The sequence below is a fragment of the Dunckerocampus dactyliophorus genome, chromosome 8, assembly GCF_027744805.1.
Source record: "Dunckerocampus dactyliophorus isolate RoL2022-P2 chromosome 8, RoL_Ddac_1.1, whole genome shotgun sequence".
Taxonomy (NCBI): domain Eukaryota; kingdom Metazoa; phylum Chordata; class Actinopteri; order Syngnathiformes; family Syngnathidae; genus Dunckerocampus; species Dunckerocampus dactyliophorus.
In genome coordinates, this window is record NC_072826.1 from 26924907 (window position 1) to 26948937 (window position 24031).

Consider the following 24031-nt stretch of genomic DNA (forward strand, 5'->3'; position numbering starts at 1 on the left):
TTTTTATTAGCTGCACATTGTTGGGGGGAAAAAACAGCAAAAATGGGAAAAATGAGCAAAAAGGAACAACAAAAATGGGAATAATTTAACAAAAAGGAACAATGTAAATAACAAGTAACACAAAGCTTTGCCTTTTAATATATATAGCTTACCAAATTTAAAATATATAAAAATATAAAAATTGCTCCCTCTCCTTTGATTTTTCTGTATGACCCTCTATATTAGTAAGTACATTTTAAAATGGATGCCCTTTGGAAATAGTTCTTTTGAGACAATACAGGTCAGCATTTCTTAACGTTTCTTCTTTTAATCCATTTATATTTTCCCATACTTTCCTAATAAGTTTCAAGTACTTTGCAAAGCACAATCTTGTTACTGCAATGCATGAAATGTGAATGTTCTCCCAGAGCACCTGCCAACATAAAGCAAAAGACAACAGCCATGAAGGATTGAATATATCTTTACTGGGCGTGAAACTGCATTTTGTCTGTAGGCGAGACGTAAAACAGCATATGTACATTCTCCAGCCTGCATCCACTCCTATTTACACAAGTTCTGCTTGCTAAAACGCACAATTTCAAGGGCAAAAAAAAAAAAAAAAAAAGCTGCTGATTGCAGCTGCAATTGGTATTTGTTAGTATTAAAAATCACAATGAACACTTTATACAGAAATTGCAATTTAAAACAATTATCTGTAGCCCGTAACATTTTAAATAGCTCATTTTTTCTCAAAACAATAAAGCATGTATCATATGAGTCATGTTTCCCTTTAAACAGCCTGCAAATCTAAACTTCATTGGACGTGTTGTGAAGGTAATAGTCGCATGTTTTCATTCATCGTATGCTGGAAAAGGTCAGTTGATTTTAGAAAACTTAAACACTAAACGCTTACAAGGCTCCAAACAAAGAAAGTAAAACAGCCAAACTGGTCACAAAAGCAGGTGTCAACTTAAAAACAAAACAAACAAAACAAAACAAAAAAAAAAACTACACACACGATAAACAATCTGTTCAAATAATGGCAATGCAATGTTTTTGCATATTGTTCAGCTCTACTCCTCAGAAATGAAAACACGGGAGTTGAGACACTCCGCAGTGAAGATTCAAGCAGGAAAATATTCAAGAAAAACATTTCATGCACTAAGAACATGACACAAAACAAAAAAAAAAAGATGCTGGATTGACTTCAGCATTAGTGTAGATGCAGACACACTTCTACTTGAACGTACAATATATAGACTTTTTTTTATAATAACACTTTGGTTTAGTTTCGAACAAACTATTGTAAACATTACAATACAGAAAACATGTCTCCTTAAAAATGTTAAATTAAATCAAATAAAAAGGATGGAGGGACTGAATGAACATCAACAGACTTGAGATCAGTTGGACTGTACATTATCTACACAGCAGCAAGCAGGTGCCTGATTGGACCAATCACAGCAAAGAACACCAGCGGCATCAAATGGGAGGAGCCTGCCCCACTTGCAACTGACAACAGGTCATGTGACCTTTCTGGGCCGAGGAGGTTATCGATACTGTTATGTGACATCACATACAAATGACACGCCTGCACCTCCCCTCCGTTGCTTTGGTGACGAGGGCAACAGTGGAGTCAAACTTGCCATCGCTGCGTGGATTCTCTTTAGAACACAAAAGATCATGATAACATGTGAACTTTTATGAATTAAAATCAATTCCTGTCCATCAATTAGATTAGGTTTTAGAGGTCCACACGGAAGTGCTGCTTGCTGCTCTAAACGTGTCTGTGATGTCACAGCCTGTTTCTGGCTCCATAGTCCGAAAGGGTGAAAACCAAAAAAAGAAGATAGCTGCCTTGTCAACCAGTCCCCAAGCGCCGTCTGTGAGGGGACCAAAGAGAGTCCTCGTGTGACGTCACGAGTGGGAAGTTTATTATTGCTGCAACACAACAAACCGTCCAGACGTGTTTCCACCAATCACAACACAGGGTAAGATACGCGCAAGTGGACAAAGGCGGAGGGTGCTACAGATGCTGGTGAGGGACAAAGTGAACAAACTAAGTGAAAGGGTGGAGTCACAACGCAAGCCGCACCTCCTTTACACAGCAGCCATCTTGTCTTGTGGACTGCTGCTACGGCTGTTGTTGTTGTTGTTGTCATGGCTACCTGGCGAGATCACCGTGCTCTGCATCCTGTCGGCAGGCTTAGAGGCAGAGTCTCTATCGCCTGCAGCCGTGTTGGCGGGGCCAGGGGATGACAAGGAGGAGGTGCGTGAGGAAGAAGGGCGGTACGCCGCCGTCAGCTCGGCCAGACGCTCCGGAGTCGGGCCCCACTTAGCGAAACCTGCATCGTTCTGGAGGAAGAGTACTGCAGTACCGTGGACCGCCCTGTAGTACATCTCCTCCCTGCAAGTACACACATATGAATATTACTCTCAAATAGCAGCATCCACAAGAATACAGTAGTAGTGCCACGGTCGTTGGAAACCTTTTGCAGATGTGCTGACTCCCAGAGCGATACTCGTGCTCATAGGCCGGGACGCTCAGTTGATGACGGATGAATCGACTTCCCTCCATGCGGCTCAGGGCCGGGGTCACGGGGTCGCGCCATTCAGGGACGAAGACAATGAAGGACAGTGGCTCAGTGGACTGGTCCAAAAGGTCCTGAGGAATGCAACCTTTACATTACATATATCACATGTCTCAAACTCAAGCCTGGGGGTCAAATCTGGCGCGCGAAACTGTTTGGAAAAACAGCATTGAGTTGGCCCGCCTCACGGACCTTATAAAGTGCTTACAGCGATCTGAGTAAGTAAGCGATTCCTCCGGTATAAACTACTCCTCTGGCATTTTGATTTTAAAAGTGGAAACTATATTGTATATAGGACGAAATGATCAACCACTCTTAATAAAAAGGTGCCAGATTCAGACCAAAAGTCAACGTAATTTAACTGTACATGACTACGGTATAGAAAATGGATGGATGACTAAAAACGGCAGCACTTAAACGATTACACCCCGTCTTGTACAACATAAAAAAAGGCAGTTAAAACAGTAAAAAGTGATCATTTTAACTACAGAAAAGCATGCTGGAGAATACGTAATGTGCCCATTCCATAGATGCAAACTCTTCTGGGTTACACATCTCCCAGATTGAGATGTTTTTATGTTTGTATAAAATACTGTAGCTCTTGCCGGACATCGAGAGAATGATGAAGAGGTGGTCGATCAACAATCACTTTAAAACAAACAACTATGCCAAAACAACCTAGTCTCATGTCCGCGGACTATCGGAAAGTAGCAATTTCAAGCAGGAAAGAATGGACAAAAAAACAAAACAACAACACACATTTCCCTCACTCTGATGTAAAAAAAAATGTCCATGTGGGTGGGGGGTAAGGTCCAGTTCGGCCCACAACCTAAAGTAGGCTTTGAGTTTTGGCCGCCTGTGCAATTGAGTTTGACACCCCGACGTAGAGGGTCATGTGACACACATGCAAAGCAAGTTCAAACAGCTTTCATCAGCATGGAGGACATATTCCATTTATCATCATCTTTTTATCTATAAAAAAAGTATTTATTGATAATGCTCTTCACACGTCAATATTTACAGTGCTTACATTTTCAATGTGCTTTTAGGCTCCAAACCAACATCATTGGTTCCGGTTGTATTTAAAGGTCTCTGAACCTCACCTCAAAGTGGGTCACCATGGCGTCCATCAGCTCTTCACAGAAGGGCGGGTTGGCTTCAAAGGAGCCACTGACTGGACAGAAGGACAGGAAAGGCCTGCAAACAGACACACACCGTGAGAACACCCACCCCGCTGTCACTACACACAGGTGGTGAACCTTACCCTCGAGATCCAAAGTAGCAGTCTGTGTCGGGGAAGGCGGAGCAGAATTGTTTGAAGTAGCAGTTGAGCGGCGAGGCAAAACACTCGAAGGAAACACCAAACTGTCGATTCAAGGCCTCAAAGACAGACACTGGCAGCGCCCCCTGCAGGCCTGTGCCCTCATTAGCCGTGCTGCCAAACATCACCTACACACAGACACACGGCATCAAGTCACTGATCCTGTCAGAGCATCTCACAAGCTGATTGGCTGTCAGAGGGTCAGCTGACCTGGTATCTCTTGAGGAGGCACCACACTCTGGATAGGAACTTCTCAAATCGAGAGTCATCGATGCAGCCGTACCTGTACAACAACTCCTACAAAACCATGTAGTGGTTCACGTAGGCAAAGCGTTACATCGACATGAGAACATTTGGAAGACATGCATCTGAGGACATCATTGGTACTCACCAGTTTGCTGAAGTGACCTCTGTTCACCTTGACCATCTCCCCTCTGAAGCGCAGGCAGGCCACATCGTTCTCGAAATGGAGCTCCACGCGTGGCAGTGGCGGCGACGGCTGCGCCAGGCGTAGCGGGTAACAGTAGACCAAGCGAGACTGTGGCGGCGACGTGCACGCCTCTGAACACACACGGCACACAACAAGAGGATGTCAACTACAGTATAGTACATGTGAACAAGGTCATGTGGTGCAGTCAGCCATGACTTCAAACAATGGAGGCAAAAGTGACTATGCGATCTATGAACAGATGGAATCAAAGTCACGATGTAGACTGGGGTGTCCAAAGGGCTGTTTTTTTTAATTGCCTGTGGCACAGTCTAAAAATATAATTTAACAAGAAAACTAAAAACAGCACAAATTCCCCCCAGCAAATTTACATGTTATAGACCCTGTGTATAGCAGTCACCTGTCCAACGCGGCCAGCGGCCACCCATTTTGTCTCCCTTGGTCAATATCTGACCGCATATAGCGGCCAAATTACCGACTCAAGTAGAAGCTTCATGCACGAAAAAGTTTCGGTTTTTCAATCAATGAAGCCGTCGTGTGTGTAGACTTTAATTACTGAGTCCTAGCTCAGTCACAATCATTCACAAGATCCACACAGACTGCCAGTTGTTCCACATAAAAAAGCCGTCTTCTTTTGAGCTTGCTATTTCCTGGTCAAACATGTAACTTTAAGAGCATTTGCACCAAAACATTACCGCAAAGTAGGCTGGGAACAGGACGTGCTCCCAGCGACGCTACAATAAAAAAAAAAAATATGCTAGCATGCATGCGGCAGCGGGAGCAAAACTGAGTTTGGTTGTACTTAACTAAGTATTTTAGAATGTACTCACGTTATTTTTGATCAATCCTCATCCACAAATCCATCAAAGTCCTCATCTTCTGTATTCGACACAAAAAGCCGTCTTCTTTTCCATTCGCTACTAGTCTGTTAACTTGTCAGTGTTATTCAGCTCCGAAGCAAAGAAGGAAACTTCTCCTGTTGCTTCCGCCAACTTTATTTATTGAACGCGGCCACCAGAGAGCAGTTCAAAACACACACATCTCTCAGCATCGTCTCTCCTTCCTGCTTGCCCACAAGGCAAAAGTTAAACAAGCCCCACTACATAGCTGTCCAGGCAATGCCTGTAACAAGTGACACCGTTTATTTCCTGGTGTGAGACAATGTGCACTGGTCAATACTGTAATGCCGCTTGTTGTGGGGAAGGAGAGACTCATGTCGCCGATGCACTTTAATGGCTTTATTAACAGCGGAGAACACTGCAGGACTTTACATCCACGCCAACATAAACACACTTCCCAACTCTCTCAAAACTCAAAGCCAGCACTGAGCCTAGCTCTCCTGCTTGGGACGCCCACCGTCACTTCCCGATGAACTAAAGCTGCAATGACACTCTGCCGTATAAAAAGTAAAATATTAAAAACAAGCGTAAGACATTACTAGCACAGCTTTTTTTCTGTGAGTCGTGGATAATAACAAGCCTAGTCGTGCTGTACAACTTTTATCCGCAGTCCCACAGTGCCCTCTACTGGTCAACATTATTATTACGGGAATAAAATCTTTAATAGGGATAGATCGGCCACTAATCAAAATCGGCCAATTTCCGCGAAAAAGCATGTAATTGGCATATGCCGATCACAAAAACCGAACACCTCTGGCTCGTACTATTGCAGATATGCAGCCTGTAGCAAGCATCTCCTGCCCACTTTCCGTTCTTTCACACTGCGCAGGCGTGCCGCATTCAAAACAATGTGGGACTTACTTTTCGTTAGTGAGAGTGATAGAAATTCTGCGCCCTGCAAAACATGCCACAAAAAATATCTCGCTGGGGTAGCACGTTAAAAACTTGATACGGCATTTGAAGAACAAACACTTGACGGAGTTTCCGAGGCTCATGATCAGTCAAACGGCAGTTAATGTTGCCAACACTGGACACTCGCCTGTATGTGGGTGACAGTCAGAAGTCTACAGCAAATAGCCGAAAAGATAATTGAATCCATTGAACTACATGACCAGCGGTGGAAGACACAGAGATGCCGACTGCTCTCTCACTTGGAGCACTGCTGCATGATACCTGGAAGTCTTTCTAGAATGCCATCAAACAATGTTCTCTCACATCCAAAATTTCCTTAAAGAAGCCGTCTCATCCTCTGCAAGTTTCACCAGTGCTATGTTCTCTTGAAAAAGTAAGTCAAATATGCTTTTGTCTAAATGAAGGTGATTTTATTCCCTTTTTCACATCATATAGCCAATAGTAAATTTGAAAAATTAAATTTTATCTATGGGATCGGTATTGGCTGATTTCACTCATGAATGATCGGTATTGGAATCAGCAGTATAAAACACTGAGTATCCCTAGTCATAATATCACAAAAATAACATTTACAAAGATTTTTTAAGAAGAAAGCTGAAATGTTTGGAAAAGTAAAAAAAACAAAACAAAGCTGACATGCAGTTTTTTTCTTGAAATATATGTATATACCTGTATAACTTCTTAGAATATCTACAGTACGTGTGTCGCTTTACAAAATATCAAAGTGGCAATGTTGCATCCTTTCATTTTTCAATGTGGCCCTCGCTGGAAAACGTTTGGACACCCCTGATGTACATAGAAAGTCACAGCAAGTGTGGTGCATTCAAGTACCACCAAACAAACTGTGAAATCTCAGTGTTTGGTGAAAAAACATTACCACTGAAGCATAAAGACAAATATGGAAAAATTGTGGTCGTACATGAATGCAGTCGTACATGAATGCTGTACATTTTTTGTATTATTAGCAATTTAAGGTGAATGACGTGTTTTACCAAAAATCTGTGAATTTGTGAGGCTGTGAAAGTTGAATCTCAAATGCACAGGGATACAGTGTATACTCTGTTAATGCTTAGTGTGTGTGTGTGTGTCTACCTGTGGGCGGGTCCTGCAGCAGACTCAGGTGTGTATGTCTCAGACGACGACTGTACTCTGAGGACAGCTGGTAGATTTTGGAGCAGATTCCCTCCACAGAGTCTTTGGCGACGGCAGCCACGTGAGGACCACACTGCTGCCTCAGGTGCTCCAGACGGTCCTGTGCACAGTCACATGACCACAAGTCAACTGCACGTCTTCAAATGCCTCCCCAAGAAGTGTATACAAGGTCAAAGGTTACCATGTAGTCCTCTTTGCTGGCAGAGTGATCCCGGCGCAGCCAACTCATGGTGTCTTCTGCGTTCCACTTCACCACCTTCCTGCTCTCTGGACTGGCATTCCTGGCATTCCAGAGGTCAGAGGTAAGACTCCTGCCAGAATCAGCAGCTGATTGGTTGAAAGCAGCCTACCTGGAGTCAATCATCTTCTTGGCAGCTTCAGCATATTTAAACAGCAACTTCCTGGCCTCTTCCTTGTACTTGATACGAGATAACCTGCAGGACACAAGGACCATCACTACCATAATCACCACGAGTGCTTGCATTACACATACCTGATGGGAATGTCATTCATGACCTCTCTGAACATGGACGGAGATATGACGGGTTCACAGTCACTCGGCAACAAGGGGTCAAGACCTTTATCAATGACCTTCCTCTCCAGCAGCCAACGGTTAAACGACTCACGGGGTGGGTCAATACCTGTGTGTCATACACACACACACACACACAACACACACAAACAAGTGACTTTCACTTTCACTAACATAAAAGACCAATCAATCACAGGTACTTCGCAAGTTCTCCCTCTTTTGGACAGAAACAAAACTAGCGGATTAAAGCCGCGAAAGAAGATCTGGTATCAATCTACCTTTGCGCTTTTTATGCATAACACAGCGAGGCAACGGTGCATGCTTTCACACAGTGACACGGCATCTTGCAATCAGATACTTAGATGCATGACGATGTCTGTGCCAGTATCTTATGTGAACATGAAACACACAAATCACATACGTGGTGGACAGCGACAGTTACTTTCAACAAGAGCTCTAAGAATTGTTTCATTTAAAAATGTACTGTAGATACAGTATGCTGATTTCAGTCTCTCAAATGTGACTCTTTTTTAATTTCCTTAGTTATCCATGAAAGCAGACCTATAATCAATGCTTTTCAGGCAAAACAGGATAGTCACATCAGCTTTGACTGTGGAAAAGAGCAATCGACATTTTTGCCTCTTTCTGATATCTTGCGGAGCAAATCCCTGAAGAACATTCCCACGCAAAGTATGGGATTTATCCACTTGTACTTGTGCATACATTTAGGCACAACTCTTACCATGTGTACACACAAAACGTAGTGGTAGAACAGTGAAACTACAAATAGCTATGACCATATCATCTTGATACGTGCCTCACAAGTTGACCATCAAACAAGGCACCGACCTTCCCCCCAGAGCAGACGAGCAGATGACAAACACAAAGCCTGCCCCGAAAGTTTATTTATTTGTTATTTCTTATGTATTTATTGGTGATGCACATGTAGCAGTCTGTGCCCATGACTTGTTGATTTGCAGTAGAGTGTTTGTGATGTTTGTCAGTTGATTTTTTTTATACTTCTCTACTTCAATTTCGGTGTCAGAGAAATTCCTCTTCCTCGCCGTCTCTGCTATGATTTTGGAGAGGGAAAAAGTCCATTTATGCATTCTTAAAGGGAGTGCCACAAAGAGGTGGAAATTTTAAATGTGCTTTTTTGTGTCGATTATTGTGTCGATTATTCAAAAAAATATTTGACCGATGAATCGATTATTAAAATAATCGTTAGTTGTAGCCCTACTTTCAAACACAACAGGGCAGGAGAAGAAGAGTGTCAAATTTCACACTCCTGTCTCAGCTTCCCCTCCACACAGACGCTGTCCCACCACTGTTACGGCTTGGATACAACATCCGGATGTTGAATATTGCAGGCCAGCGCTGTCTCCCCATTCCATGTCCATACCATTTATACTAGTGATGTGAATTATCCACCGATTAATCAACATTGATGAATATGTAACCGCTATATTAACCTTTGTTTTTGCTGTGCAGAGATTCTGTCGCTCAGTTCTTGTGTGCCTCTGTGCTGCAGGCTGCCCAAGTCCCTGGCCCCGCCCCCTCACACACAAACACACAGAGCAGCGTTTAAAATGTGACTTTGTAAAACAATACAACACTACACTTGAGTGCCCCAAGAGAATAACATCCTTGCGGAAACACACTGTCAGGGCCCGTCAAGAACATTGTAGCTTTTTTTCACCAAGTATGAGTGTATTACAGCATTTTAAAGTTGTGTAAATGATCTTTGTGAGATAAAGCAAGACATATGCAACTGTTAACTCCCATGTGCATCATTAATATAAGACGTCCCACTTCACTTCATTCTGTACTTCCATGCAGGATTTACAGGGGCTCATACATTCACAAGTTAATGTCTTCATTCAAATAATTTTGAAAATGTTCCAAGTAATGTATTTAGTTGGAATTTTATATATTGCATTTTTTTATGTTATGCATGTTTAGATTATTTATTTTTGTTTGTCGTCAATTCCCCTCCCCCACACACACACAATTTTTAATGTTGCTTCAACATTTGTTTTTCAGCTGTTTGCAAATACTCAGTGGCTGCAGATGGAACTTTTCAATAGCTAGTAAATCTTACTAATTGATATTGGTAAAATGCTTTTGTGAATAAGCCTTTTATAAACACATAATGTATTAGTTTAAAAACACCTCACATTAGCCTACGTATTATCGCTTCCGTCCATATATCGGTGGTCATCAAACAGAACGACATACTTACGGCGCAACGAAATTAAAACGCAACACATCCACAGCACGTTAACACAGCACGTAAATCTGTTATTTATAAGTGCCCCCAAGGCATGCTGGGTAGTCCAGTGGCAACAACAATATGAGCTATGAACAATAAAACATTGGTTATCAAGAGTATTGTAACATCCCTCGTTTACTTCCTTGAAGACCTCCTCAGCATGTTTTGCAATCAAGCAAAAATGCGACAAACACTGCAAAATGCTGGGAGAGAGTGTACCACAAGCTACCCAGCATGCCTTGCGGCAGGTATATGTGGGTGTAATTTTGGCATGGTATTCTGCATAGATACATGTATTTATTTGTATGCCCACATGGTGCAGTAGGTAGGTTATGTTGTGTGTTACATGTGTGTTGATGTGTTGTGTTGCGTTGTTTGGATCACTTTTTGTACAAGCTACAAATTGCATCTGACTATTTCCTGTATTACTCAAGCATGCCACACTAGCACTGCCAGTCATGTTGTCGGATACAGCTTCAATGTTAAAGGTAAAGGGGGAGAAAAAAAAAGGAGTATGTAAACGCCCGATGGGCCATATTAAGACGCTTGGCGGGCCTGATGTGGCCCGCGAGCCATTAGATGCAAAATCTGCAGTGCGTAATTAATACTAATTAAAGTTCCTTATTTTAATTTAGTAGTCCTCTGCTTCTTTGTGTTGAATCATATTTTTGTATCATAAGAATTTATGTTAACGTACAATATGTATCCTGTGTACCGTATTTTCACGACCATAAGGCGCACTTAAGTCTTAAATTTTGTCCAAAATGGGCAGGGCGCCTTATAATGCGGAGCGCCGTATGTGTGTACCGAGTTCCAAAATCTGTAAGTGTTGCTGTGTGACTTTTATAAGCGCTCTGCTCGACTGACTTGGAGCGTCTCCTGCCGACATGCTGCTTGTATAGAGGAAAGGGACATGGACGTGACTGAGGATGTTAAAGGATTGCCATGGTAATGGACAGAAACTGCTACCTGTGGTAATTTAGAGCTGATATCTAGCAACTTCCATGGTTTTGTTGATAATAACCAAAATTGCTTACATGAATAGCTATAGCATTGTAATGCCAAAAAATTTAACTGTTATGAGCTATTTTTGTTGTCATTGTTATATTTGTCCAAACAAAGGTACCTTTAGTTGCACCAGGCATTAAAATGAACATGAAACTAAAGAAACTAGGATGGTCTAATCATTTTTTCCATGACTGTACTTAAAGCCAGCACTCTCAACAACTGAATATGGTCGTAATCTCGTGGCTATAAAAACTCCAATACCATGTGTGCTTTGGCCCGGTCAGAGTTGTTACCTAGAGGTTGTTTATATGCTGACGTTATCGGTGTTTGCACTAAGCTGGTTTTCTTTCTTGTAGATGTAGCGTTCACTGCCGGATGATACCGCTTTAGGGGCGCTAACATGTTAGACGTGTTTCCTGCAGCATACCCGATATCGTTATAGATATTATCGTTATTGTGAGACTTACTCCAAATACTTGATGAGGCCCAGCCTCACCCAGACTCTACCTCCAGTGGCCCCCAGGTAAACTGAGTTTGAGACCCCTGCTCTAATTTATGCAAAAGAATGTACTAACGTTAGCTTTTAAAGACAGTGTGTGAAAGTGTGTGTGTACCTTCTCTCTGGTGGCACAGCTCGTGATAGTGTTGTCTTAGTTTGGTGACCAGCTGAGCCCTCTGCAGCTCCACCTCAGGGTGGGGGGGCAAGTGGTTAGCAGGAGGATGTTCTCGGATCACAGCGTTGGTCTGGATGTCCAGATCCCAGTAGATACTGTACATTAAAAACACAAATAAATGGGAGAAAATGAATCAGACACATATATTAGTAAAAGACAGGATGGAAGCATCGTGACTTACATTGCTGGCCTGTAAGGAGCAGGGGCGGGGCTCGGGGTCGTTGGCGTGGCTGATGGGGTTTGTTTATCATCAGGGGCAGTGCTCCAGGGTTTAGCACCCGGTGTGCTAGGAGAGATGGGTGTGGTGGGCTCAACCTAAAAAACAGAATTCTTTGTAGAGGACTCACATTCCCACAATCCATTTTTAGCGTTACAACTTCCATCCCTTCTTTAATACTCTTTTACCTTGGCCCGTTTCAAGCTGTTAGGCCCCCCTGTCTGCTCGTCGGAGCTCCGCCTCTTCCTCTGGCCGTTACCCAAATTACTGTCTCCGCCCTCTGCAGGCGCTGCGTTCAGGCCTAAAGGATCAGACTGCATACAGACAAGCCATAACAATTGACAATTTTCACAGTTAAAAAGAATATATTTATACAGTATATACACACACACAACAGCTTTCCAGCTCCAACTCACAATGACGTCATGCTGACCCAACACAGGCACCTCCCACAAGCTTTGATTGGTGAACCTGTTGAAATAATAGGGCCGGTTCTCCCGGCGAGACCAGCACTTGGACCAGCCGGCTTGAATGAGCTCATCTGTAGGTGAGGCAAATGAGACACTCAGACACACGGGTGATTGACACACAGGTGGGGGACAGACAAACAGGTGTACCTGGCAGCTCAGGTGGTTTTGAGGTGGTAGGAGAAAGGGGCGGTCCCTGCGAGGAGGCGGAGACAGTGGGAGAATGCACTACGGCTGCCTCCCCCTTCACCGATCCTTGGCTGTCATTGGACATCTCAGCTGCTCGTCAGAATGACATGGACCTGTCAGGTCAGGAAAACACTTGTCACTTTCACCAAAAAAGAATAAAACTTTCACTTTTTTGTAAATAGTCATAAACAGACTGACCCAGTAAAGTAGAAAAAAATATCAGTGATGGGTCTATCCTAAATGTATTTTCTCAGCTTTTGCTGGTGACACATGTGAAATATGTTTTTAGTGTTTCTTCTAAGAGGAAGTAAATTGTTGAGTCTAATGGTACACTACTTATATATACGGCACCGTATCTATATTTACACACCTAACGTGTAGTCAGTAAGCTGAGTGAAGTGTGACCATTAAGATCAAAACTAGACGGTACAGAATTTTGGTGTAAACTTGTCAGGATGAAAGCAATAAGCACATTTAACTCAAGAACTGCGTTCACACTATAATAATAGTGCATCAGCATTCACTGAGACCAATAATAGTGTATAGAATGGAACACTGTAGCCTTACGTTGAAATGCTATGTGTCATAACAGTGTTTTGGCTTCATCAAGGCAGCAAAGATGAGATCCGCGCTAAGCCAGTCACTCCGGGCGGCGGGCAGCGGCTCCAAGCGATGTCCAGTGTGGACAAACACTCGCAATGGCTCCGTGAAAGCTCAAAGGTGGTCATTTCAAACGCCGAGTGAATACATTCGATCAATGTCGCTTGTTTTCCTTCTCGACCCCAGAAATGAGCGCCATGGTTACACGCATGCGCAATGCAGCTGTCCTAAACAAACAAGGAGGAGGAGGAGAAGGAGGGAAAGGGGGGAGGACAACAAAAGGCTGCGACTGGTCTGTCGGATCTCGGTCGGGAGACATGGAATCGTCGGATGTTGAAACCAGTCCAGAGCAGAGCCGAACGAGGCGAACGTGACTTTAAAGCACTAAGAGGGACTCGTGCTACCTTTAGGTGCAGTCATTAACTGCCATCTTGTACGGCCGGAGCTGCTGTTTGGGCGCCACTTCTCAGACAAGATGGCGGACACGCCCCTGCCACAGCGCTGTGCGTCCTGCATACGATTTCTAGTCCTTGCTACAAACTCAACCGCCCCGCGAGCCATTTGCGTGGTTCAATTTAAAGCTGGAACCTTCCGGCGCGTTTCGGTTCTGTTAGAGCTGTTCTCATGGCCCGCCTTCCCTTACCTGGACTGTTTGAAATGCGGAGAGTTGCAGGCTCTGCCTGTTGGTTTCGGGTCCTCCGCTCCGCTCCCTCCCCGCCTGCTCAGACATCTTTACAGGGACCAGCGAAGAGCGACTGCGCAGGCGCAAAGACTGACCCACTTCCTGTCCTCACATGTCACGTTTTTGCGGCCATATTGGGCAGGTCCAGAACTCACTGATCTTAGCCCAAATACTGAAAGAGGAATAGTGTTTAGAGTGTAGACTTGTCAAATTACTTAAGGGGCCCAGTGGCTATTTGTGGCCCGCGTCACATACTAAAATTATAATTTAACAAGGAAACCAAAAAATAAACAGCAGAAATAGGAAAAACAGCAGTCATTTTACAAGAATAAAGTCTAAATATTAAGAGAAAAAAATGTAAGCTAACAAGAAAAAGTCGGAATTTTATGACAATAATGTAATATGAGGAAAATATGAAATTTCAGTAGCATAAAGTTGAAATATCAAAGATTTAAAAAAAAAAGTCATAATACTGTATGAGAAACAAAACTGGATAAAGTTTTGATTTTTTTAAATAATAGGTAGGGGACAAAGTTACAATATTATGGAAATAAAGTCACACTATTATGAAAATAACATTTACGAAGACTTGCGAAGAACATTGAAATAGTTGGAAAATTAAAAAAGCGGCAGAAATGGAAAAAAGAGCTGTAATTTCACAAGCATAAAGTAAAAAATAAGAGAAAAAAGTTGCATTCTAATGAGAAAAAGTCACACTTTTATGAGAGTAAACTCAATCTTATGAGAAAAAAAATCTTAGTAGCATAGAGTTGAAACGTTAAAGAAAAAAAAAGTATTTTTTTTTGCATTATGAGAAACAAGCAAAACAAAAAGATGTAATTTTTTGAATATTGGGTGGGGGAAAAGTTAAATAATATGGGAATAAAGTCATCACTTTATAAAAATAAAATTTACGAAGATTATTTGAAAAGAAAGTTTAAATATTTGGAGAAAAAAACCCAGTTAAAAAGGGGAAAAAAAGAGCAAAGATCGAAGTTAATACTGATAATAGGCTTTTTCACCTACTGTATATGACAAAGCTGAGATGCACGTTTTTCTTGAAATATGTATAACTTCATTGTTGCTTTACAAAGTATCCTAAAGTGGCAAAATTGCATCCTTCCATTTTTCGCTATGTGGCCCTCGCTGGAAAACTATGGGCACCCCTGCTTTAGTTTATGACTAACGCAGCAGCATCCAATGAAAACGCAAAGAACCACAGCCCTCCGTCGTATAGTTTCTTTTCCATAGTTTTTCAGCCAACTGTCCCAGATGAATATTTTTCTTATCCTTTATTGAATGCAGAGGTATGACTGAAATACAAAAATGCACCAAATATTCTTATGTTCTCGCCATATTCAGTTTAAATTTTTGTATTTCCAAACAATGATACTGACAGTGTTGAGAAAGATAGTATAGTAATAGATATATAATTTTTAAAAAATCACAATATGAAGTATCCTGGCTTGTAAACTTCTTGGTTTTTATCACTGACATAAATAAGAACAACTATTTAGTCCAAACAGATTGAGGGACAGATAAGCAACACTGTTAGTTTCTAAGAAATTCACGTAAAAAGGAATTAAATGAGTATAAAAAGTCAGTGTCAGTCCAAAATAGGATATGAGATCAGGAGGTAAAATGATTAGAGGTGAAAGGTTGCAGAGCTCTGTTGCTGGAGCACCAGGTCGACGGCAGCTTCCACGTCTTCCACCACGTAGCTCGGCTCCACCATCTCCGCTTCCACCACCGTGTCCCTGTGAGCGTGGAAGACAGGCTGGCTGGCATGGCAGCTCTCCTTGCCAGGGGCGGGGCTATAGACACCTGTGCACACCTGAGGACAAGAACCTTGTCAGAACTCGAGTCCCTCGCAAGGACACGTCGTGCCTCCGCTTACCAGTATGGAGCGACACTGAGCTGCCGCAGAAGCCAGCTCCTCCTTCACGCCCGTCGTCACCTGACTTCCTGCTCCTTGGGCAATCATCCTGGCGGGCGGAGTCATGGCGGTGTGCTGCTGAGCCAGGTAGCGATGATAGAGGTTGGCTCCGTAAACGTCTGTCATGAGGTTGTCACTGCGAGGCAGCAGGAATGTTGTACGCATGTTGTAAGACAGTCTGTGTTTTAAAACGTGGTGTGTTTACGTTGTTGTCTTGGACACACTGTCTTTGTGCTTGTGCTGGACTGTGTGTTGTACATTCTATTACATTGCAGCTATGTGTCATGGGTCCTTACCCAATGGCGTAGATGGTGGTCAGGTTGTGGTTGTGGTTCTGCAGTCTTAGTACGTGTTCAGCATACTGATATGTTAGCAGACCAGGTTTTCCCAGCAGCGCCTGGTATTGCAGCTCTCGACCCGTCAGTTTTTTGTACACAGACTCCAGACACAGCATGAACATTCCGTGACCGAACCTGCGGCAAGACAAGAGGTCAGAGTGGCCTTGCCTAGTGGCAAAAGAGCTCATTGGTGGCCACTCTTCCTGTGGAATGAGATCATCTTTGGGGGAGAGGTGTAACAATGTCCTAACACCCCTACAGGCGAGATAATCCTTGGGTGGGAGGTGTTAGGAGTGGAGGAGGAGTGTCCAAAGTACGTTTTTTTTTTTTTTATTGGCCCGCGGCACATTCTACAAATATAATTTAACAAGAAAGATAACAAAAAATCATCAATCATTTTACAAGAATATGGTAAAAAATGAGAAAAAAGTTGTAATTTCATGAGAATAACGTAATCGTATGAAGAAAAATGTCATTTTGGTAGCATAAAGTTGAAATATTATAGAAAACTACATACTATATATTTTTTTTAAATGTCATAACATTATGAGAAACAAAAAAAAACGAAATAACGTCATTTTTGGGGAAATTGGGTTGAGGAAAACGTTATAATATTATGGGAGTAAAGTCATAATATTACAAGGAGAAAATTTCCAAGAAGAAAGGCACAGCAGAGATGGCAGAAATTTTACAAGAATAAAGTCATATTCTAACGGTAATTTTTTTTTTTTTACCAAAATAAACTCAGAATATTATAAGGAAAAATAATGACATTTTAGTAGCATAGAGTTGAAATATTAATGAAAAAAGACATTATTTTCAGCCACTTCATTTTTGGCAAGTTAGGTTGGGGAAAAAGTTATAGTATTACGAGCATAAAGCCAAAATATTATGAGAATAAAGTCTTAATATTACGAGAAGTGGACAAAAAGCAGAGATGAAAAAAACAGCTGTAACTTTATGATAATAAAGTCAAAATATGAAGAGAGAAAAGTCGTCATTGAATGAGAGAAAAAAGTCGCAATTTTACGACAATAAAGTCGTAATATTATGGGGGGGAAATAACATCATTTTAGCACGACGAAGCTGAGATTCAGTTTTTTCTTGAAATACAGTGTTCCCTCGCTACATCATGGTTCACCTCGCTGTTTCGCAGATTTTTTTGTGTGCAATTTTAGTGCTTTTTTTTTTATAGCGTATAAACGCGCATTGTGCTCTGCATCCTGGTTGGCTAAGGGAGAACATGCTCGCAGTGACTCTGAACTCTGTATGTTTGCAAGTTTTCTCCCCGACAAAACCCACAATGTGGACAAAACGTTCTGCACCCAAAAGGCTCAGGAAGCCAACCATCACACAAAAAGTTGTGGACATGCTGAAGGAAGGTAGAAGTCGGCTGTAGGGCGCCATTACGGAATAAATGAATCTTTGGTTTGTTACATAAAGGAGGAGGAAAATTGGGTAAAAACAACTGCAGCAATATGTTTTAACAAGGATCCAAAAACGCTACTGCGGAGAGGTCAGATGAGTGAAATACACGCGAGTCACTATTAATAATTTCTTGTGTCCAACCTTGTAAGTTGATCATTAAAATTCAAACAAAGGTTTGAACTTAGAGAGCGTTTAAACAAGGGAGAAATGTGAGAAAATGTTAATGCATGTCTGAGAAAAGTGTATAAAGTGTATGATGAGGTTTTTACAGCCTTAAAACATAATAATTGTAAAATTGTGGGCTATTTTGGGAACCTAACTCCCGTGATAAATGAGGGAACACTGTATATCTAACTTTTTAGCTTATCTACATGTGTTCCTCACAAAATATCAATGAGGCAAAGTTGCATCCTTTCATTTTTCACTATGTGGCTGGAAAAACATTTGGACATCGCTGTGTTCGGATATTGTTCCATGTCTCCCCCAAAGATTCCACAGAAACGACCACCTGTCAACCGCCGACCACCACTCAACCTGTGCGGATGATAGCATTAGCATGAAGTGGACATGCATGGAAGCGTTCTCAGTGAAGCTCAGCTGGTTACCGCGGAGACGGCGCTTCAGCCATCCACACCAGGTCCACGTTACACGCCAGCACCGGCAGCTGGGCCGACAGCTGCGTCTCGTAAGCGGAACCAGGACTTCCATTGGTCAGCAGGACATCCGCTAGCAGCTGCAGGTTGGTCTCCCATCGGACTGGCTCGCCAAACAGCACCACGGCTGCACAGCCACAGGATGTTTTTGTGTTTATCTCCTCACCGGCCACACGGAAACATCAGCAACATGTTGTTTCTACCTTCAATTCTGGGCAACTTCTGCAGAGGAGCGGCCTGAAACACAAAAGCAAGCTTCAGCACTAACATGTACACTAAAGAAAATAAGTACAGAGGTTAGCGTCCGCCCATCGAAAGTTTATGCCACAATTTTGAATTCTCCGGTTAATACACCCCGTGCACCCCGTCGTCCCTCACTAGATCGGGGTTCGAACATCGCTCCCTCATTCTATTGTGGTTTTTCAAAAATTGATTGCAGTTTTGTGGTTGAATACGGCCTATTATTCATTAAAAAAATGCATATTTAAGCAAATTGTACTTAGTCTTGGCCTAAATTAAGCATTTTCAAAGATAAAATGGCAAAATGAACTAACATAAAAATGCAAGGCAGAAGAAGCCTTCTAATTTTGAATGTAGTACAGCATTCTACATTGGCCGCTAGGTGTCAGTAATTGTTTGGTGAGACAGGCACCAGACTCGTCACTAAGGTTTCCTAGGGAACACATTTACTATGACACCGCTCTAGCAGAAGTGTTATTTACGTCTTAGATGGCTTATTTACTTTTATTTTGCTTACTATATTGGGTAATACAAGTGCAAAGCCATTTAAAGCCGCCATTGGCTTGGTATGCTGGAAGTATGCCATCCAGAAAAGAACAACGAGGAAGTGCTAACGTGTGAGTCTATGTTACCTTGTATCTTATGCCTGGTATGTCTTATTTTCTCTTATTATACATACTCTATTGGGTAATACAAATGTAAAGGTGACTGTAGGGGTGTTATTTCCTGCCTAGAGGGCTCTAATAATGTTAAAAACCCTATTTAGAACATCATTAACAGGTTTGCTATGCCATAACTACGGAAATATTAATACTGAATCCTACTTTGCGGACCTACTTCACTCATCGCGGTCAGGTCTGGAACCAGTTAACCATGACAGACGATTGTATTCTTCATTTATTTTTTTTTAAATCAGAAAATGTCCTTCTTAGCATTCTATGGACTAGCGAACAAAATGGTAACCAGAGAACCGAAAGCCAGCGACATCACGTCGCCCGCCTGTGATGTCATCAGCGGTTGACTCTCAACAGTGTTAACACAGAACACATTGGTTAGCGTCACTGATTTGCTCCAGAAGGTCCGCCTCGAGCCGAAACGGACACTAACCGTGTCAGTTTTTCCCATAAGAAATAATGTAAATCCAATTCATCCCTTCCAGAAAGCCAAAACTGTTAACGCAAAACACGTTTTTTCAGTTTTACGATTACAGCGGCACATGCAGAAAACAATTCTAAACGCATATCAATGAGGAATGAAAGGGACAAATGAACATTTAAGGTTACTTTTACCGTCACCAAAGACGTGATTCTTGATGTGAGTGTTCCCAAAGACACGATGTGGCAGCGAGATCAACCACCACTGCCTTCCTGTTTCGACATGAGTTATTTCCTGAATTCAACAGTGTTTCTCTCCTCAATAAGCCAAAATGGAGCCAAAGAAAGTTGCAAATGCCAGCACTGTGATAAAGAATTGAATTCAAGGCATAACTCATGACAAAACAGGAAGATGGTGTCCATGTGGAACCGTAGTCTTCAATGAAGGTAAAATTAACTTTAAATGTTCCTTTATTCCTTTCATTCATTAGTTGTAAGCATTTACAATTGTTTTATGCATGTAAAACTAGAATTACAGTGGAACCTCGATGAGCGTCCGTCCTGGTTATCGTGTTTTTCGGTTAACGTTGAAAAAACGCAATTTTGCCCCGGTTTGCGTGCATTCTCCGGCACGCGTCTTGTTGTGTTATTAATACACTGTGTGAGCCCAACTGTGTTCTTAATGTATTTTATCACAAAACGTTCTTAGTTTCTGACTTTCTACGAGAGTCAGCTACGTAGTCCATCTGTCAGCGGGTGACTCTCAAAAATGTTTACACAAAACAGGCATAAACTAATTCTAAATGCATATAAACGAGGAATGAAAGGGATGAATGAACATTTAAGGTTACTTTTACCTTCACTGAAGACGTGACTCTTGATGTGAGTGTTCCCAAAGACTCGATGTGGCAACGAGACGCAACACGGACACCACATTCCTCTTTTGTCATGTCATTTCTTGAATTCAATTTGATTCAATTGTGTTTTTCAGCTTCTTTCTCAAAATGCTGGCACTTGAAACTTTCTTTGGCTCCATTTTGGGTCACTGAGGTGAGAAACACTTATGAATTCACGAAATAACTCAGGAAGGTGGTGTCTGTGTCGTGTATCGCTGCCACGTGGTGTTGTTGGAAACACTCACAGCAGGAATCACGTCTTCAATGAGGGTAAACGTAACCTTAAATGTTCTAGTTGTAGTTGTAGTTTTCTCATGACCCGAAGCATCGTATGGGCATAGCAGATTTGGCGGTGTCCGAAAGCTGGTAGAATTGCATGTTTGTCCATGTCTTGATGGTATCGCTCCAACTCGTTATAGGGCAGCCTCATCTTCGCTTTCCTTCCACAACGATAGCATTTGATCTCAAAAGCCTCGAGCTTCCTTTCTAAGATTGCAGAGAGTGTCCAGCTTTCACTTCCACAGAGGAAGACGGAGAAGACTACAGAACGACGCAGTTGGACTTTTGTACTTGCTGAAATGTTGCTCTGGGAGTACGAGATTGGTGGCGCGCTGCTACCTGCCATTCGGTCCTTGTACCACCAGAGCAGTAGCCTGGTTCGCATTGCCAGCAGTAAGTCGAGCCTGTTTCCGGTGAATGTTGGCCTCAGCCAAGGCTGCCCTTTGTCACCGATTCTGTTCATCATTTTCATTGACAGAATTTCTAGGCGCAGCCAAGGCGTCGAGGGAGTCCAGTTTGAGGGCCTTAGCATCTTGTCTCTGCTATTTGCAGACGATGTGGTCCCGATGGCCTCATCGCGCTGTGACCTTCAGTGTTTACTGGGAAGGTTTGCAGCCGACTGTGAAGCTTCTGGGATGAGACTCAACACCTCCAAATCCGAGGCCATGGGTGGATTGCACCTTCTGGGTTGGGAATGAGGTCCTGTTCCAGGTGGAGGAGTTCAAGTATCTCGGGGTCTTGCTCACGAGTGATGGAAGGTTGGAACGTGAAGTCAGCAGGCAGATTGGCGTAGCTTCTGCAGTAATGCGGTTGCTCTACCGGACAGAAAAAGCTGAGCTGCAAGGCAAAGCTCTCAATTTACTGGTCGATCTATGTTCCCACCCTCACCTATGATCATGAGCTTTGAGCTGTGACCCTGTGACCGAAAGAACAAGATCGCAGATACAAGCGGCTGTAGGGTGGCTGGACTCACCCTAAGAGATAGGGTGAGGAGCTCAGTCATCCGGGAGGAGTTCAGAGTAGAGCTGCTGCTCCTTCACATGGAGAGGAGCCAGTTGAGGTGGCTCAGGCATCTAGTCCAGATGCCTCCTGGACGCCTCCCTGTTGAGGTGTTCCGGGAATGCCCAGCTTCTGGGAACACCTCGCCCCGGGGCAGACCCAAGACACACTGGAGGGATTATGTCTCACAGCTGGCCTGGGAATGCCTTGGTGTCCTCCCGGTGGAAGTGGAAGAGGTGGCCGGGGACCGAGAAGTCTGGCCTTCCCTACTGAGACTGCTGCCCCAGAGACCTGGACCCGGATAAGCGGGAGAAAATGGATGGATGGATGGATGTTAACATTTTTGGCTTTCTGGAACGGATGAATTGGAGTTACATTACTTCTTATGGGAAAAATGGGTTCAGTTAGCGTCCGTTTCGGGTTCCACTCTACTAATGAGAGTTGATACTTTGTACGTTTTGTTTTACATCGAATTTGAGTTTAATTAAGAGTGTGTTGCACATGCAGTTGAATGTAGTGGAGGAAACGCACTGATGGTTTGGGTCTCCTGTTGTGGTCCACCATGTCCAGCAGGGGGTGATGTTCTCTGAGCTGCTCCATGCTGACCACCTTCTGAAAACCCAAACTGAGCTCAGGTCAGGACAAAAACACCAATATATGGTATAACGTGCACCAGGTCAGAGGTCATAGGATACGTGTTGGCGATGTCTCGGACAGGTCCTTGTCCAGAAACCAGCACACACTTATCATGGAAGCTCCTTAACATTTGCAAGGGACTGTAGGACAGGACTACTTGCTCTGGGGTGATCTGAAGAGGGAGAGAGGGGTCACGTAGTTGCACCGGGAACCACACACCCGCACACACACACATCCGATGAGTCCTAGTCCATGTGTCCCACCTGGATGTCCAGTAGGCGAGACAGCTGATGTGCTTTCTGTTGTCTCTGACAGCTTCCTGCATTGGTGACGAACACCACGGGAAACAGGAAGTTGTTGTTCTGGTCCAGGAGCTTCCTGAAGGCCCGTCGAGCCGCGGGGATCAGAGAACCTCCACGGACCAGAACGCCGTCCACGTCAAAGAGGAGGCCCGCCTGCTGGACACACAGTGTGAGGTGAGGACACAATGAGCAACAGCGAGAGAAATCATCAGTCATTCATCATCCGGGACCAACATGAAGGTAGAAAAAAAAAGATTTCATTTTATTTCATTTTATTTACATCAAGAAAATGACAAAAAACATTTTTATTTTGTTTTATTTTATTTCAGTCAAAACAAGCAAATGTATTTATTAATACACATAATTACATTCATTTCTTTGTTAATTTATCAAGGAAATAATTAAAAACATTTTTATTTTATTTTATTTTATTTTACTGTATTGTACTCAATACTTGTATTAATTACTGTATTGTAATTAATATAAATAATTACATTCATTTATTTATAAATCTATCAAGGGAAGGAGGAAGAACATGATAACCGCATGCACACAAATAATTTGCATAAATTCAAATTAAATATCAATATTACACTAAATAAGACCACAAAATCAGATAGAAAGTGCCGAAAGCGTCGTCGTCTCCTACACACACTCACCTGTCCGCTGGCGGCGCAGCGAGAGGAGGACCGGAGGGCCTGCTGCAGACGTGCGCACCACATGACATCTGGCTGTCACGCCGCCTGCTTGCTGCTCTTATAACAGCTGGAGCGTGACATCACCAGTGGGCGGAGCTAGGAAGGCTTGACCAGAACATGGACGCGTGTAGGACGTCGGTGTGTTGATTGGGCGTGGTTGGCTGAGATGGGCCTCTCCCACTGAAGCATTTCTGTCTGCAGGTCATAAGACCACGTCGGATAGCAACACGCTAACTAACTTAGACACAAATAACCTGTCATCATGAATGTATGTTCCCTGCTCGCCATCTTGTTCACGTGTGAAACACGCTCATGTCAACGCGGCTCAGCCTAATGTCGCCACCAGACTAACTTTGTGGCCCGCAGCTTAACAAAGTGCCTCGCATTATTCACGCGTCACACAAACACACACTTGTGTGTTGATTAAATGTGGCTGAGGGCACTTTGGCTCACATGCGCTCACATGCCACAGGCTGCTGCAACCAATCAACCAATCAGCCGTCACATGAAAGACACATGACCATGACACGACTGAAGACATGCACAATCGCAGCAGAAAACTTCAGAATGGACCCCAAGTGGTCTCTGA

General features: G+C 43.0%; 2 protein-coding genes across 4 annotated transcripts; both read right to left on the reverse strand.

The window, feature by feature from the left end:
- Positions 1–481: 481 nt before the first annotated feature.
- Positions 482–14027, reverse strand: pcif1 (phosphorylated CTD interacting factor 1). Of its 3 annotated transcripts, none has more exons than XM_054784863.1 (16): positions 13905–14027; positions 12623–12774; positions 12422–12546; positions 12194–12319; positions 11970–12103; positions 11729–11883; positions 7796–7943; positions 7653–7736; positions 7484–7583; positions 7243–7402; positions 4283–4452; positions 4102–4188; positions 3835–4019; positions 3674–3767; positions 2469–2644; positions 484–2386 (listed from the first exon to the last, which is right to left on the reverse strand). In XM_054784863.1, exons 2-16 carry the CDS (start codon positions 12744–12746, stop codon positions 2080–2082), a joined length of 2175 nt encoding a protein of 724 aa, XP_054640838.1. In that variant the 5' UTR covers positions 12747–12774; positions 13905–14027; the 3' UTR covers positions 484–2079. The 3 variants fall into 3 exon arrangements, with proteins under 3 accessions (XP_054640841.1, XP_054640838.1, XP_054640840.1); XM_054784865.1 differs by lacking the exon at positions 13905–14027 and adding an exon at positions 13229–13898; XM_054784866.1 differs by lacking the exon at positions 13905–14027 and having other exon boundaries at positions 482–2386; positions 12623–12746.
- A 1105-nt stretch (positions 14028–15132) lies between these two features.
- zgc:77375 (uncharacterized protein LOC402927 homolog) lies at positions 15133–23466 on the reverse strand. Its single transcript, XM_054784355.1, has 9 exons — positions 23404–23466; positions 22706–22897; positions 22502–22614; positions 22338–22431; positions 18502–18535; positions 18251–18425; positions 16176–16352; positions 15841–16015; positions 15133–15777 (listed from the first exon to the last, which is right to left on the reverse strand). The coding sequence occupies exons 1-9, from the start codon at positions 23464–23466 to the stop codon at positions 15589–15591; spliced, it is 1212 nt and encodes a 403-aa protein (XP_054640330.1). The 3' UTR covers positions 15133–15588.
- Between the last annotated feature and the right edge of the window lie 565 nt (positions 23467–24031).